The 18313-nt window shown below is 40.1% G+C and overlaps 1 protein-coding gene across 3 annotated transcripts in view; it reads right to left on the minus strand.

Annotated features, from left to right (window-relative positions):
• Positions 1–18313, minus strand: part of COL11A1 (collagen type XI alpha 1 chain) — a 160618-nt gene that overhangs the window by 129685 nt on the left and 12620 nt on the right. For all 3 annotated transcript variants that reach the window (XM_024570077.3, XM_024570075.3, XM_024570076.3), the window contains exons 2-4: positions 11064–11231; positions 8874–9087; positions 5583–5745 (exon numbers count right to left, since the gene is read on the minus strand). In XM_024570077.3, coding sequence (XP_024425845.2) covers positions 5583–5745; positions 8874–9087; positions 11064–11231 — 545 coding nt within the window. The remainder of the gene's footprint in view (positions 1–5582; positions 5746–8873; positions 9088–11063; positions 11232–18313) is intronic.

Genomic DNA, 18313 nt, shown 5'->3' on the forward strand with positions numbered 1-18313 from the left:
GTATCTCACTGTGTCCCAAAGCCAGCTTGTGAAATGAACTTTAAGAAAATGTGCCGGGTTCTTATGGTACTAATTTAACAACTACTGACCAACCAGTGTTGTAGAAAATGCCTGAAGATGAAGAAAACACTACCACGGGACGTGCACATTTGTCTTATTCTTCCAGTGAAGGGTTATTTACTGGAAAACAATTACCAACGTGGCTCTATCCCACCAGAGTAATAAATTCATTAAATTAAATGTTTAGAGAAAATGTAGCAGACCTTGCCTCCTGTGTTCTCGTTTGCCACAGATGATCTATGCCCCTTAAATTAGTAACTGCTAAAAGGTGTGCTTATTCATTCATTTAGACAGTAAGAATTTCAGGCCCTATTCTAGACCCTGTGGATGCAGCACAAAGCCCATGACCTCTTGGAGCTTAGATTCCAGAGAGGGAAAGAGGAATAAGCAACATGTGGTATGTTAGCAAGTGCTAAGCGCTGTGAGGAATGTGATAAAGCGTGATAAGGGAGATGGGTGGGAAGGCAGGAGGCTCCATTACCAAGTGTGATCACGAAAAGGACCCAGAGACAGAGACAACTGAAGAACTGGGGGAGTAAGAAGCGTAAACATCAGGGGGAGAACCTTCCAGAAGGACTGGTGGGAGCCCAGGTCCAAGGCTGGAGATGTTTGCTGTGCTCAAGGAAGGGGCACCTTGTGGACCAGACCGGGCAAGGGGGTGAGGAGCATGGCTGAGGTCAGAGAAAGGGCAGGGGGTGTGGAGAGATCATGTAGGAGCCTTCAGAATAATGAGAGGACCTTAACTTATCCTCTAATGACATGAAATGCCACCAGAAGATTATAAGTCAAGAGGTGACATCCGTCTTCCACTCAGTCATTCCTTCAGTTAAGTGTATTGGACAGGAATATGCTTGCTATTCTAGGCTTGCAGCTGAGAGAGCAGGCGGATGCGAAGGACAGCATTAAAAGGCTCCTGCAATGTACCCAAGGACGAGATAACACAGTAGTATTAAGAGATGAGTACATAGACTTCACTTACTACACACCTGCTACTCTTCTAAGAACTTTGAATAACCACAGTGTAAACAGAAATGAACTAGGCTGTGCCTCAAAAACATCTAGTTCCTTAAAAACTTACTCAAACAATACTTCAAATAATCTCCCCATTCTTACACTTTTTTGAGCTGATATTCATTTCACACTAACTGTGTGTTTACTGTAGAACTCAGGAAGTATAGAAAGATGTCAAAACAGGATTATTTTGTCCAAGATAATCGTATGGTATTTTAGCAAATTGAAAGCTTTGTTAAAAGCAAATTAACATTTTTTTTTTTAGAAAAGGAAAATGAAAGCCTTTTAAGCACAGCTAAAATTCCAAACAGTTCATGGTTGGAAGAAGGAAGCATCACCTCTGTACTACCTCTGTGTCCAAGCTGGAAGTCTGAGGTAGTAAGCTTTCTTCCCCCAAACCCGGGACCTATCCGTCCTACCCCATGTTAGCATCCTGAAGCCAGACCCTTTCCCCATCTGCAATGCATGGGCTTGTCTCCAAGTCCTTCTGGTTGGACTAATATTCCAATATGTCAGGGTGGTTTTTCTTTTCCATCAGATTCTCACCCTTCTAGACTAACTCCATTGCCACAAAAAGAATCTTTTAAAGATCTGAATTTTTATTTCCTCTACTTAACAAAATTTCTCATGGGCGATGGTTTAAGCTTCAACTTCTTCAGCATGCTGCAAAAGTGGTCCACAAACAGCCCCTACCACACCCCAAGGGAATCGCATTTCCCAGATCTGCTGTTTTCATTCCAAACCATCACCTTTTGCATGTATCCTCACCTTTAAATATTCTTTTTTTCTTTGTAATCTTCACCCAAGGATATGTTTATTAATTTTAGACAGAGAGGGAGGGAAAGAGAGAGGCAGAGAAACAGTGGTGTGACAGGGGAATACCAACTGGTTGCCTCTTATACGTGCCCCAACTGGGGATCGAACCCACAACCCTTTTGGTGTCCGGGACAATGCTCCAACCAACTGAGCCACCAGGCCAGAGTTAAATGTCCTTTTATACTTCAGCCTCTTGGATACAGTTCTTGTTCCCCCACTTGACATGTCCATATATTCATTACAACGCAATCATATCTTGTTACAACTATTTATTTTCCTATATCAATTATTTAAGCACAATGTCTACCATATAGTATTTATTCCGCTTCAACAGGGAGTGATCAACCACTTAATAAACACCCAATTTTCAAGTGGCAAATGCTAGCCTAGAACTCTCCTTCCCCTTCCCCACCCAGGCTATTCTGACCAGGCCTGAGCCCCTCTTCTGTACAGCACTCATTCATCCTCTCACTCCTCGTCACTGGCTCTAAACACCGCACTACCAAGTGTGGATTCTGGATTCTGCTTCTGGAACTTCGACAATGACAGGGTATAGAGCCTGCTCTCAAGGAATCCGGAGTCCAATGAGACAACTACACGTTACTAGATGATTATAAAACAACATGCAGATGCCTCATTCTTGGAGAAGTTAAAAAGTTGTTATAGACTAAAAATAAGGAGGACAGGTATCAATTGCACCAGTGTAATCTACAGGGAGAAAATGTATAAAGGGGACGAAATAAAGCGTGTGACACTTGCTTGTGCACTGTTGGAACAGGATGCTGCACAGCTGTTGTACGATCAAGTCCGGGGACGTCTGGAAAGGAGAAAGGAGGGAATGCCCTACAGATCACAGTAAGAAAGTCACTAATTACAGTAAGAAAAATATTATGTTTAATAAAACTACTACTGTAAGATACTGTCATGTAGATACACGGGACTATTTCTGCATGAAAACAGCAAGATCCCCTTTGAGAAATAACTGCAACGTATCTTGTCAGAATGGATCAAAAAACAAGGCCCAAGTATACGCTGTCTACAAGAAACCTACTTTAAATACAAAAATACACACAGACGCAAGTAAGGGGATGGAGAAAAACACACCAAGCCATCACTAATCAAAGAAAGCAAGATCAATGATGTTAATTTTAGAGACAGTAGATTTCGGAGCACAGAAACTTATCCATAATAAGCAAAGCTATTACATAATGATAAAGGAGAAAAATGTCCAAGAAGAAACAGCAACTGTTAATGTATATGTGCCTAACAGAAGAACAACAAAATACGTGAGGCAAAAACTAAAACAACGCAAGAACAAATTGGTTAAGCCAATACTACAGTTAAAGCCTTTAACACCCTTCTCTCAGAGGTGGACAGATCCAAATGCAAAACATTTGTCAGGCCACGCTTGAACTAGACAGCACTCTCAATCAATCAGATGTAACTGAATTCTATAGATCCCTTCACCCAACAGCAGCAAATCACCCATTCTTCTCCAGCTCCCAGGGAAGCAGAATCATACGATATCTGCTCTTAGAACACAGTGAAACTGAACTAGAAGTCAGGAACAGGAGGATGTCTGGAAGGTCCAACAAACTTGGGGAAGAAACAGCATACCTCTCAATAACACATGAGTCAAAGGTGATATCTCACTGAAAATTTTTAAATAGGTTTCAAATAAAAATTCAAATACAACTTATCACAATATATAGGATACAGCAAAAGCCATTACCCTAAAGAAAGTTTTATATATGTATCGCATGCATATATTAGAAAAGAAGAAAAATCTGAAATCTATATATTTAAAATGCATAAAAATTCTAGAAAAGTTAAGTGAGCTATAGTGATAAAGGTAAATTAGTGATTGCCTGGGATTAAGGTAAAAGAAGACACAGGTTCAAATAGTGTAGGAGGAACCTTTTGGGTATTTCCCTAACTTCTTCAAAAGAAAGAAAGAATCTTTGAAAAGGTAGATCATTATTGAAAATATAAAATACCTGTAATAACCTGTTTTGATTCACTAAAAAAAGACTGAAATAGCAGTGCTTTGAAAAATTGAAGTTATAATGGCTACAACTTGCTATTTAATAAAGAAATTTCCTATTTAAAATACTCCAAAAGTAATTGTTTTGATAATGAATACAGGCAAGGAGGTTCTTCTACTTTAGCTTTTCTTCGCGTCTTTGAGGTGTATTATCAAGCTAGAAGAAACTAAGGCTATTGATTAGGGTTGATTGGACACTTTGTAATGATAATGACTAAAGAATGTACACACCAATGCATGGTTAAGTTAACATATAATACACATCCACGTATATCTAGTACCAGCATTTTAAGCATCTTCCATATATAAACTTATTTTTTAAATAAATATGTGTGAGGAAGATTACATTACTCTTCTGACTTGAAGAATGAGAAATTAAAACATACATAAAGTAATGATGCTGAGAAACGGGATTAAGCTAGATGCCGAGAGTCAAAATCAGACTCTTTTCTCTCCAGAATCAGTTCTTACATTCCTTCCGCTATGCTGAAATATGTAATCTGAACTATGGGTCTGTATAGTCACTGGACCATTTCCAAATAAACTAATTTGTCATACTTTCTAATATGTTTTCACTTTTGCTCTTATCTGTTTTTTGTTGTATTCCTAAAAGTCTTCAGATTGTAATGCAAATAGGGCCATTTTAGCATTTTTGCCAGAACAGTACCATTCTATAAACGCAGGGTAGTGTGTAGACAAAATTAGATACACTGAAATTTGCATCTAAATTGAAGTGACACTTTTTCCAAAGAAGGGATATTTCCCGTTTCAGGCTAATGAATCACCGGTGTTTTTTATATCATCTTATTCCTTGCAACTCTCGATCTAACACTAAAATAATGCATGCATGGTGCCATTGCCGTCCCTTATCGTTTTTAGTCTAATTTCTACACATTCAGTTGCAAAGATTCAGAAATCTAGATAGGTACCATAATAGAATCCAAAATGAACTGAAAACTAGTTGAATAAATTTTTAGGAAAAGATATATTGATACCATATTCACAGAAGCTGAATTAATTTCATTATGAGGTCAGGCACCAGGTCTGTTTGTTCTATAGATAATTTAAATACTAAATGGAAATTAAGGCACAAGTCACCAGGTCCAGTGATTGAAGGATTAAAAGAAAGAATGTGGTTATCATAACTGGGGAATTATAATTGGAAGAGAGCTTTTCCCCATGACCTCCACTTTGTTTTAAAAAGTGATTTTAAACAGGTGAAGTTCCTCTTTGCCATCTCTATTATACCGTGGAAACACTGACAAAGAACAGAGAAAGGAAGAATACCTGACTTGTACATTTTTCTAAATTAATCTCCCAGAGAAGGAAGTGAAGAAAATGTTCTTTTCTCTAAAGAAAATAATACCAAGGACTAAGAGTAAAGTCATTTGCCCTTCCCAGGAGAATAGTGCGCCTGTGTCCAAATCAACCAATCTCTGTAAATGTTTCCCAGGGCTTGAAGTCACCATTGTCTGCTCATTCTCCTACTGAACAATAGAAAACATCACCGCTACACCCACAGGGGGAGAAAGTAGGTCACCCCGTACAGTTTTCCACTTTGCTTTCAGAACGTATCGATTGTTACTGTTATTAACTCAGTGCGTCGGATTTGACAATATTCAGCTGAAAACAAAGTTCGATTTATTTGTACCTCAAACACTTCTTCATCCAAAATCCTTGTTCCAAAAACCGTGATTCCATTGGTGTCAACGATCGCTCTCTCACTTCTGGCCAGTGGTTTTGTGGTTTTCTTCTTACAATCCACAATCATTGTCACCGTTTTCTTCTCCACGCTGATTGCTACCCGATGCCACCTGAAAAAGCCAAGTGATTCTTCTGTAAGCCTCGAAGAGAGGGCTGCCGAACCATTATCCACATGAAAAATACAATGCCTTTTAAATTGTGAAAGCAAGCTGAAATTGCACAAAGTGTAGGCTCATTTAGGGATTGATCAGTTGGCAGGTGACTGCTCGCTGTTTACCCAGAACAGCCCTAGGTGCTCGAGGACACACGCAGGTAAGACTCACAGCAGCACTGGCTGCTCTTGCTGATAAGGAAGTGCCATCCTCCGCTTCCCTTTGTGTTGTCCTAACAAAAGCTCAATCTCATCACCTCCGAAAGAGGGTATTTGATAGAGATTAGGAGTGGGATCTGGGCTAAGCAATTGTGTGCATGTACGTAAATGCTTTCTTCCAAAGTGGAATGCCACTTAGGAACAAGAAAGAAAAAAGAAAAAAAGAAGAAAAAAACCCTTCTGCTCTAAAGATCCCCGGAGATTGACTGTAAAAGGGTACGTCTACTAATTGAATGGCTGTTCCATCTGGAGCCGCGGAACGTCCTCTCTGCAAAACACAATGTGCTCCTCTGTCTTTATTCACGTGTGTTTCAAGTGCTCTCGTTTTATTTTTCCATTTTAATTTCAAGATGGTTATAGATCACTACTGTGGGCACGAGCCAAGACAGAGACACAATCTCCCTCCTTCTTTTCAGGGTTGGCAGGAAGTGGAAATGCTGAAAGAAAGCACAGTCCATGCATGTGTGGAGGGACAGTCTCGACTCACTGCACAGCCCCCGCTCCAGCTAATTCAGGGCCGCGCTGACAGCCATGAGGGCACGGTCTGGCCAGACCTTTGGAAATACGCACGCCCTTGTCATACCGTAATATGGTGGGTTTTTTCACAGTACCTGGTGCTAACATACCCACCAAGTGAAGCTCACTGGATTTTGCAAGCCACTCTGGTTTATATTTTAATTTTTTTTCCAAATGAAAAATGCTAGATTAATATTCCAGAAATGTCTAGGACTTGATCCATAAAGTAAAGTACCCAAAAGGCGGCAGGAGCCTTCCTAAAATGCCTTTCATGTGACTTGGCATGGTGACTGATGAGGACCAAGTGCATTTCCATATACACATAATCTTCAGTCTTTCCACGGCACATTCAACTAGCACAGGCGTCTGCGTCGTTGGAACTGGGCCAAGATTCACATTCGGAACCTAATCCTGGGACGGTAACATTCACACAGAGTTCTGCTTAGAGGCCCAGGTCCTAACGTAAGCCATTCTCACTGTTGTAGGTAAGTGCTCTTCATTAGCAGAAAATAAAAAGACTTCAATTGTTCAATGCCAACTAGGACTCTGAATCTGCTGTTTTGGGTGAATTAACTTCAGATCTGTTAATAATGATGTGTCGAACTATGATATCATATGTGATATTCATGATACTAAGTGAACACTTCGTTTTGGAGTTCTTAGTTACTCTCTTCTTCTCCTACTACACCTTCCTATCCTCAGAAAACCAGGTCTGTTCTTATGGTCGAAGTATATACACAACCCAGGGTCTCTCAACTTTGTGCAAACTGCCGTCTCTCCCTCCTTGACCTCTACCTCGTCTCTGCTTCCACTCTCAGGCAGATGGAGTGGCCACTTAAATGTCACACCACGTTTCTGCCCTGCTAAAAACTGTTGAATAGTCCCAGTAATAGCTGAAGTCCCTACTCTACCTCACAAGGGTTGTCCTCTGGCCCTCTCTGACCTCATGGCCAAACTTTTCTTCTCTGGTCCCTATACTCCAGCCACACTGCAGCCTCCTCATTGTGCCCTGCAGATCTCGACTCTTACAGGAATGCTCTTCCTCCGCAGCCCTACGTAGCTCACTCCTTCCCTCCAACTTGTATCTGCTCAGTGTAACCATATCAAAGAGAACCACCCAATCTAAAGGCGCGTCCTACATTCCTTACCCTGATTTAGTTTCATTCATTGACCTATCACCATTTTTCATACTAAATGTTAAGGGGAATAATGTAAATGACTCATGAAAGCTTAGTATTTTCTGGCACCGAGACATCGTTTCCTTCAAGGCTCTGACAAAGATATGCTGAGTGTAGATTTATTTTTCCCCATCTGCACTGCTATTTCCTTCTTAAATCTATAACCAAATGTCTTATCATAGATAAACCGATTTTGATAAGCTTAGATTCAGCAATCAAATGCCAAGAAAATCTAATAAGCATTGATGTGAATTCAGCTGCTCCCTAAATGGGAGGCAATGTTCAGAGCACAGAATTCACAAGTCAGCATGATTTTCAGGAGAATGTTGTGGTTATTGGAGACTCGGACCACTTTCTAAAAATACGAGCTGTCCCTGCCACTTTCCAAATGTGTGAATCAGGGAAGTTACCTACACTCTCTGTGCCTCAGTTGCCTTGTCTGTACAATGGGCTCTTAACATTACCTTCCTCTTAAGGGTTGTGAAAAATTAAGTGATTTAACTGTGTATAAAGTGTTTAGAAATGTAGCTCATATCAAGTATGAGATAAGGCTTCCACTACACAGATGCACATCAATATTAATCTGATTGGTAAAAGGTAAGCAGATCATTCCCTTACTCAGAAAGTCTGCAGTGACTTCCCATGTCACTGCAAATACAACCCAAAGTGCTAACGACCACTTGCAATGTGTTGTCCCATCCGGCCTCCCGTGGCTTCTCCATTCCCATCACCTTCTCTGCTCCTGGCAGGCCGGCTCCCTTGACCTTGCTTGAACCAATCACCTACCCTGGGTCTGCTTCCTCTCCTGGAATAGCAGGCTTGTAATTATCAGCATGACAGGCCCCCAACCTCCTTCACATGTCACCTTCTCAGTGCGGTTTCCCTTGGGCCCCCTCCTTAAAAGTGCGCCCCTCACCACCATTCCCCAACCTGGTCCCTGGCCCCTTTCTCTCTCACTTTTCCCCACAGGAGGTGTGCTTTGCTAGTCCCTTTTTATTGTTGCTTGTCTGTCTGCCCAGACCGTAAACGGTGAACAGCTAGATATTGAATTGTTGTGTTCATTTCTGTATTGCCAGTCTGTAGAAAAACTGTATCATACTTTCCCAGCTCTTGTGGAATTAATCAAGTGAGAACGTGGCTGTGCGCCGAAACACGGGATTCTTCTGCTACTTACTTCCCGTCGGCGAGGTTCACGGTCCTGAACAGGGGGTAGTCTTCCGGGGCGGGCTTCCCGGTGTGGTCTTCGAACAGGAAAACAGGTGACCTCCCGACCTCCACGCCAATTTGCTGGATACCGTGCTCATTGTAGATAGATAAAAGGAAAGACTGAATTCCTTTTTTGGGTTTTACTGTAAATAATATTGAAAAATCTTCTGGGAAAGTTCCTCCTGAGAAGAGAAGTCCAGAGAGTCAGAATCCAAGTTTCTGAATCACTCGCAGATCACCCTACTAGGTTTTGAACTTTCTGGGTGGCTTCCTAAGTCACCTAAGATCAAATAGTAATAACAATACAGGTTTAAAAACAAACGGAGGGAATCTCGGTTAAGCCATTCCTGCAATAATGACTCAAGCTGTATTCTTAGTTAAAAGCCACTCATTTAAAGCACGATAATGATAGAAAATTAAATAAAAAGTTAGGGAAAAGATCACAATGCCAAGTACAACATCGAACACACAGTGAGCACTTGAAAACCACTTGAGCCCCACTTCCGGTGCAAGACTGCATTTTCTGCCTCTGTCTAGTCTGTGGCCGTCCATCCTCTCTCCAAAGAGGCAGTGTAAGAACACAATACAAAGAGATATTATTTTAGTAATCCCTGTGAAAGCTAAAAAGTTTCTGATCAGTTTTTCCTATCATGTAACGCAATTTCATTAATTAAGAAAGCTTATGTAACTATAAATCAGAAAGATTAGATACTTGGTCAATTCGATCGTAAATTCAAGAAGGCAGACTGTCTCCCACCCCCAACCCCCCAAATTTTTAAATAGTGAAAAGTTTTAAACTTTTACTATTTAAAACTTATTAATTTGATTTTTAAAATATTTTATGGATTTAATAACTATTTTAATTGTTTTCATATTCAAAGTCACAAAAATTGTGCATTGAAATTCTTCATATTTGCAGTTTATTACTTTTGTCTCCTAGAAATGATTTCAAAAGTAGAAATAGTGTGGAAAAATCAATAATTTATTAAAATAAATGTTTTAAAAAATATGTGTACTTCAAAATGTCCTTCCATAAAAAACATACTGCCTCGTTTTGTAATTTTTACTCAATTGATTTATAATTACTCCATTGTTAGGAAGCAATTTTATGTAAAAATGAAGAGCTTAGTTTCCTTCAGGTGCAGACAGTAGAATATAATATAAAGGGATAATATAATTAATTGTTTCTGAGACGGTCCCAAAGCACCAAAACAAACAAACAAACGAACAAAAAAACACTTGATAAGAAAAACAATACTGGCCTTAAGAACAGACAAGACCTGATTAAATATTAACCCCATGTAATCTGGACAAGTTAGAGAGCTTCAGAGAAACCCCAGTTCCTCTTCTGTTATATAAGGATGGCGACATTCAACTTAGTAAAGTTATACGAGAAAGCAATCAACACGTACCCAATCACAGGCAAGTACTTGCCATGAGTTACCTGCTTAGAAAACGTGATGTTCAGAAATTGTCATTTCATCCCTCAACTCCCTTTTCCTACATTATTAGGGTTTCTTGATAATTAGTCTATTAGGTCACTTAGTGCTTTCATGGAAAGTGAAAATATTCACCAAGTATTTTCCAATGCCATTATGAAAACTTCCCATGTAAAGAATAAAATCTCTAGTCCCACATCTCACTGCTACTATGAGATATGACTTTTATGATACTTGCATAGGAACAGCATCCAAAAATAATACAGGATAATCTTTTTTATAATACCTGATGATAACATATTTCTTTTAATAGAAACACACATCGATTTCAGAAAGACACGCGTTAAGTGTGTCTAAATCCATGTATCCATTAAGTCCACCTGGGTGGATATTAAGGGTGAAGTTGCCAGGCTCTCCCCGATGCATCAATTCTGCATGATTATACGCACCAATGGGTTAGACATAATGTGGGCTTCAAGTTTCATCATCTTGAAATAACATAACCAATCATTAAATTTTCAAGTAAGCTTCTGTCATGGTGCTGAATTCAAATTGAAAATTACTAAATCGTTTATTTTCCTTGGAAACCACAATCTATTTGTTGTCTAATATATAAAAAATATATATATTCCCCACCATAACTGTTCAGTATACAGCATGATACAAAATAGTAAGACTTAATACAGTAGTAGTAGCTGTGGTTAATGCAGTGAACATACCTGAAAATAACTGTTTTGTTGGGGCACTGAGCTGGGCTTGCTTTGAAACTCTGTAAGCAGTATCTGACCCTTTCGAATTCTTTCTGTTTGTGCAAAAGCCTGTTGTTTTCGATATTCCCTCTGGAGAATTGTGAAAATCTAGAGCTTTTAGTACATCAACTGGAGCAGCTGAAAAATAAATTAAAGGGATGAGAAACATAATCAAACAAATAATCTAATATAAAAATGAGTATTTTTAACAGAGGAAATTGTTTGTTGTTCCACTTCTCAAATCTGTTTGTCACTTGAAATGCTTCCCTAACACTTGGGTGGGGAGCCAAGGAGTGGGGCAGCAGGTACAATATCAACCAAAACATTTTCAAAGGCGAAGTACCTCTAATCGGGAATCAAATTATGGAATAACAAACTAGACTACTTGCACGCACACATATACATACATATATAGGTATATACATGTACTACACATGTGAATGTGTGTGTATGTAGATTTAGAACTTGATAGAACCTATCTATGATTGTACAAACACTCTGATGCATCTATGTTACAATTTATAAATTTTTAATTATTCTAAGTAATGGCATGTTTGCCATTAAAGTGAAAGCAGCATCTGTATGTATTCCATTAACTTCTACTAAATTTACCATTTAACTCTTCGTAGTCTAAACACAGGTGAGTTTGAAGATTCAAACCAGAATGGATGTTATGCATAAATATTGCAAATGGGCAGTTACCAAGCCACACTGTATGTACGAAGTGAAGTTAGAAGATGTTAAAAGAATAGCAACTAAATATAACGCCCTTGTGTTGAGGGCTTTCTGAGGTTATTCACAAAGCACTACACAGAAATAAGCCTCTGTTTGTGTGGATGTGTGTGTGTGATTGTGCATGATGCACGCACGCATCGGTGTGTAATTTGTTGGTTTCCACCACCTACATTTGCCAGAGTGACCTCATGGACATTGCTTCCTGCTGCAATATCTAGATTGAAAGCCCCTGGAGATGAGTAATCCTGTTCTTTTCGTCCCCTCGTAAGTAGCATCACAGTGTCTCACGCAGGCCCGCTTGGTGGCGGAAGCAGGAATTCCCCAAATCCGATTCATTCCAGCCCCTCCCACTACCATGGAGTGATCAGTAGGAAGTAAATTTGGGACCTTAAACTTCCCCTTCAGGCCAACGCGATGCAGTAAACAGCTTTGTTGGGATATAATTCACATACAATGCAATTTATAGTAGACAATTCATTGGTTTGGGCATATTGTACTATTCATTTTTATACATTGTAAATAGATACACCATCACAGTTGCCATTTTAACCATTTTAAAGTGTACGATTTAGGAGCATAATTACATTCACAGTGTTGGGCAACCGTCACCACTACCTGTTGGGCCGGCCAAAAAGTCCAGTTAGTTTTTTCCATAAAATAAAAGACACGTTTTTTATTTTCACCAATAACTTAATTAATTTGGGTATTTTGAGTATGTTGGCTATCTCCCACATAGTAGAACATTGGTTATTCTCAGTGAATGTCTTGACTTGATTGCTGTTAACCTCAACTGGTCCACCCAACCACAGAGCATCGTCCAGCGAGAAATCTCCAGCACGAAACTTCACAAACCACTTTTGACACATTCGATCAGTCACAGCACCTTTTCCACACAGTGCACAAGTCTTTTTTGCATTTCAGTTATGTTTTTACCTTTCTTGAAATAATAAAGTATAATATGCCAAAAGTGTTGCATACTTTCTTCCATCTTCAATATTAAAGTGGCTGCACAAAAATTCACCAATTTTGGTAAGTGGTTTTATCATGCGCACTCATGTGACAGCTGTCACAGTACAATCTAACAAATTTTGTTTCATAGGAAGTTTAAAACAGTGAAGCTCTACTAGAGCCATCATATAGAAAAGAACCAAATAAACTTTTTTGGCCAACCCAATATTTCCAAAACTTTTTCATCACCCCAAAGTGAAACTCTGTACCCACTAATTCCTCATTTCCCCCTCTCCTGAGCCCTTGGTGATCTCTATTCTACTTTTTGTCTATGTGAATTTGCCTACTTTAGATATCTCACATAATATTAAAATGTCCCTCAAAACATTAAACACAGAAGTACCTACGACCAAGCAATTCCACCCCCAGGCACATACCCAAAAAACTGAACGCTGAGAATTACACAGAGATGCCAGTATGTCATTCCGCATTGCTGCATTGTTCCCAGTAGCCAAAAGGTGGAGGTAACCCAAGTTTTGATCAATGTGCAAATAGAATGTAGCATATACATACAATGTAATATGATTTGGCCATAAAAAGGAATGAAGTTCTGATACATGCTACAACATGGATGGACCTTCAGAACTTGACATTGTATGAAATGAGCCAGGCATAAAAGGGCACATGAATTTTTTTAGACCTTCAAATTTCCTGACCCACAGCCAGTATCACTGAATTCACTCAAAGGGTAAAACCATGAATCATGAGACGTAAGTAAGCATTGTTACACAACCAGACTTCAGAATCCGTACTACTCAGTACACTTTCATTCTGTTGGCTTTCTATTTTTATTCAAAACTTTAAAATTTCAGAAGAGGCCATGTGCTGGCCAATGTATTACTGAGCATGTCTGAGACATGGTCTTCACCTCAATTATTGAGATTCTAATTAAAAAGCGACTAATTATGCCCCAGGAAGTATGTAGGAGGCAGTGTCTGTATTTGAGAAGGTTCGCAAAGCCCCGTTTTGTTCTGAAGGAAAAGAAATCACTTCTGGCTGAAAGTGAGCACCAATATTTTAGACTGGAAACGTTTCAGTTGTTTGTTAAAAAAACAGAATTGCCATCAAGTCTCACACACGGTAGGCTGCATAAATAGACTGTGGGAGGACTTGAGGTGAACAAAACTGGGGCTGGCTGGAGAGTCAGGGGCGTGATCACCGGAGTTTATCACACTCACAAAGTAGAAGTGGTGTGCAACCACACTGTTCTTTGAAAATTCCAACCCCCATTACTGTTCTTCACAATAACTTTCAGTCTTGTATAGAATCTGTGAGGGAATGGCCGAATGCCAGCGAGCAGTGCGCATCTGGTCACTTCCTTCACTAATTCCATTTGGGGGGCACTGACTTCGATCTGTACAAACATATGTGGATAAGGCTTTATGTAATCTGCCTTCTACAGTGTAACTAATGTACTTTCCTTTATCAATATGAGCCGGTCACCGGGCTAAGTTGTTCTCAGGCCTTACCCCTCACAGGCCATTCAGGGGCTGTGTTCTTACCTACATGGTGCAGAGGAAGGAACTGGGAACTGCAAGCAAACTAAGGATGATCTCACCTGTAAGTGGAACCTAATTAACAGAACAAACAAGTGAGCAAACTATAACCAGAGACAGGGGAGAGGGATAATGGGAGGAAAGAGGGGAAGGGCCATCAAGGAACACGTGTAAAGGACACATGGACAAAGCGAAAAGGGGTAGGTTGGAGGGTGGGAGGCAGGGATGAGTGGGGCGGGGGAAAATGGAAACTGTGGTGGAACAACAATAGAAAAAAAAAACCATTATAAACAAAAAGGATGTTCCTAAAGTCTGTGCACATATCAGAGCTAGGCTTTTGGCATTCCCCCGCCCTCCTTGCTACACCCCAGAAATAAAAACCCTGCAAATAGAAACTTAAAACATAAGTATCACATATAAAAATGATCTTGAGGCCATTCATTGATACGGCCCTTCCTACAGTGAAAGTGATGTAACAAAAACACACTCCTTCTTTAGGACTCAAACTAGGGGCTCTATTTTCCTCAAGCAGTTCCTTGGAGGAACACATGCTAGGAAGTTAATTATTCACTCTTCACAAAACAGTCAAAAAATAGGGACATCTAATGAAGATTTCAAGGAGATTTTTTTTTTCTAAAAAGTCATGTCAAGTTCCCAAGACGTACCTCCGTTAACCAGGTCTCAAAGTTATTTTTTTTCCTTTCAAATAAAATCAATAAGAAATGAAGCTACTTTTGAAATCCACCTTTTGTCTGATCTCATAATCACAGCATTTAACAAATTCTTACGGTTCTAAGGTTTTATACACACATGCGTGCGTGCACACAGGCAAACTATTCGTCACCTTTTATTAACTTGACTGCAACTGTGAATGATTACAAGTGCTCATTTAGTTTAGCTTAACTCAAAATATCTAAAAGAAGTGAAATTTCCATATTCAAAGCAAATCTTAAAGGCCTTAAACATTTCAATGGTTCCTACGCTGCCAATAGAGATTGCACGCAGCATGATGAACTTTTCAGATGTGCCCAATCAGAAGAATTTTTTGTTCAATCATATTTTCCTGGCTTTTATTGTCTACTTTTATTGTTTATTTTATGGGAGAATAGGACATCAGAGCCAGTCCATTACTACAATAGCCATTCAACAGTTTTCCATGGCTTTTCTTATTCATCTGCATGCCACAGCTTGAGTAAGCTTCCAAAACTCCATGCTTCATGTCACCCTGTTACTTGATCCCTTCAGAGCAGCCTACTGACTTCCAGATGTATGTATATACCCTGTCTATACAATGGTGATGGCCTGGCCACACTCACGCTTCCCCCCAGGTCCCTACTGGATCGCCATCCTTCGGCTTCATTACCCCCAACACCTCCTCGCTCCCCGCATTAGCCATACTGGACTCAGACTTCCCAGGACCCACCATCTTCCTTCTCCTGCCCCTGGGCCCTTCTAAATCCCATTCCTCCGTATGAAACGCTAGCTCCACCTCACCTGGAGATGAGCAGGACATGACTGATGGGAAATGCCCTCTAGAAAGCATTCCCTCTCTCTCAAAGCTGGGTTAGACATGCTCACCTCTATCTCAGCAGTCTTCACACTTGCCTTTACTGATTTACCCAGACTTGGTTTTTCTCAAACTGGAAGAGAGCTTGTGTGTGCACACACACACATACACACAAACACACACATGGACTATATCAAATATTGATTGAATGTGAAACACAATAATGTGAAAATATATAGAATCAACTCCCTCTGAAGTCCATAAAACTCTCTTGTTCTGAAACAAAAATATTTCACAGCTGAGCCCTGGTTGGTGTGGCTCAGTGGATGGAGTGCTGGCCCGCGAAGCAAAGGGTCGCCAGTTTGATTCCCAGTCAGAGCACATGCCTGGGTTGCGGGTCAGGCCCCCAGTAGGAGGTGTGTGAGAGGCAACCTCACATTGATGTTTCTCTTCCTCTTTCTCCCTCTTTCCCCTCTCTCTAAAAATAAATAAATAAAATCTTTAAAAAAAAGAAAAAGAAAAAAGCAATCACTACAATGACTGGGCTAGAGCCCAGACATTCATTCATGTTTTCCTTTGTTTTATGTTGTTTTATTTACTTTTTATTGTTTACGCTATTATAGATGTCCCCATTTCCCGCCCTCCTTTGCCCACCTCCGCCCAGCCCCCCTGTGGCCAGCACCATGCTGTCATCTGCATTTGTGACATTGAGTAAGGCACTTACTCTTCGTACCCTCCTAAGATTTAGTTTCTTCAACTTAACCTCATTTTGAGAATAAACAGACAGGGGATTTTAATATTTCATGCACAGTAAGCATTCAATAAAAATAATGTCAAAAAGCAGGACCTCTTCAAAATGTCAACCCTTTGGGATAACTTGATGAGTTCTAGGGAGTGCCACCCGTGTTTCCCCAGAACTGTCATTCACCCGATTCCTGCTGTTCATTTCCTCGGACGACCCTGGGAACCCTCTCCCAGCGGAGGAGAGGGCTGAACCACGTTTTGTCTGGAAAGGCACATGACGTGGCGCCCACGAAAACTGCCCCGTGCTCAGCCATCTCCCCAGCACGTTCCCATGTCATCCTACCCACACATGACCCCAAGAGGGTTCCTGGATCAGTGACAGCTCAAGCCACCAAATGAATCTCAAATCTGTACCGTCATGTCCCCGCTCAGATACCGCCCTGTAGCTTTCACTTGACATTAATACACTGACAACATTAGCATTTTTCCCTCTTAATGATTTTTCTTGGCACTGCATAGACGTGAATATAACTGTAGCTTTAGCACAGTAACCCTGATGGGCGGTATTTATTGAAAGGGTTTAAAACCTCATATTTTAGTGTCTTTCCTCTACTACTTTTCTTTCATTTATTTCAGACACACGTGCTATGTACGAATCTTGTGTTATTGGCCAACATGAAGTATTAGAAAATAAAACATATTGGCCTGAATTCTCCCATACTTAAAAAGGCACAGGAGTTCATCTTTAAATGGCTGAAAAGCACAACTATTGTCAATGGAAATCACATAAATTTCCTATGCCCACACAACTTTTTTAGCAGGAAAAAAACCCCAAACTTTTTGTATGTGTTCTTTAATCTAATCTCTGTAGTTAAGAAAAAAATGCAAAATGAGAGACATAAACTGCTGGAAAACATTAGCAAGTTGTAAGTAAATAAGATTCGAGCTGTACAACTTGCATTACATGCTCTTGGGCAAGTGTTTAAACTTTACTTTCCCCAAAGCAGCTCCAGAACACATGTCAACGTTTTGCCACTTTAAGCCTATGTTTAGAGGAAATATTCTCCTGCAGAAAAACAGATCGCAGGCTCCAGTTTTTGATGGACATCTTGGAAAAATGCGTTTTGATATTCCTACAAAGAATAGCACCGAGTCGAGAATGACCTACGCCAAGACAGTATGAAACGGAATCCTGGAGTTGTAGGGACTTTATGGTTCATCTCGTCAAACCAAGCACCTAACAAGCCTGTTGGGACTAGCTTTTCAGGAAATGGAAGCTGAATGGTCAAACGTAAATGCACTTCTTTACAGCTCCATGAAAATGCCAGTTTTTTAAAAAATAGTTATGCAGTGAAATTCAAAATTGGAAAGGGGGGAAAATACACAGTGAAATAGAGGGTGGGAAAAAAGTAGGTTTACCGTTGTTCATGTGGCAAATAATACAATAATTAATGAATACTAATGCAAAAATAAACTCTGTGTTTCACGTACTCACCGTTAGAAACCTACTTTGGCCTCACCCTGTATTCTGAAGTACAATGGATGGAAAAAGGGCGACTCCCATCAAAAGCAAGGGCAGTCCCATCCCATTTTGTTGACTATTTATTCTAACTCTGATCGATCCAGTGGTTTGGAGGAGTCCATAAAACACAGGGCCCTAAATTTCACCTTGATTAGCAACAGCAAATGAGCTGGCTGTGGGTTTCAGCCCGTGTGTACACCTCCTCGAC

This window comes from Desmodus rotundus, chromosome 12, assembly GCF_022682495.2.
Source record: "Desmodus rotundus isolate HL8 chromosome 12, HLdesRot8A.1, whole genome shotgun sequence".
NCBI lineage: Eukaryota > Metazoa > Chordata > Mammalia > Chiroptera > Phyllostomidae > Desmodus > Desmodus rotundus.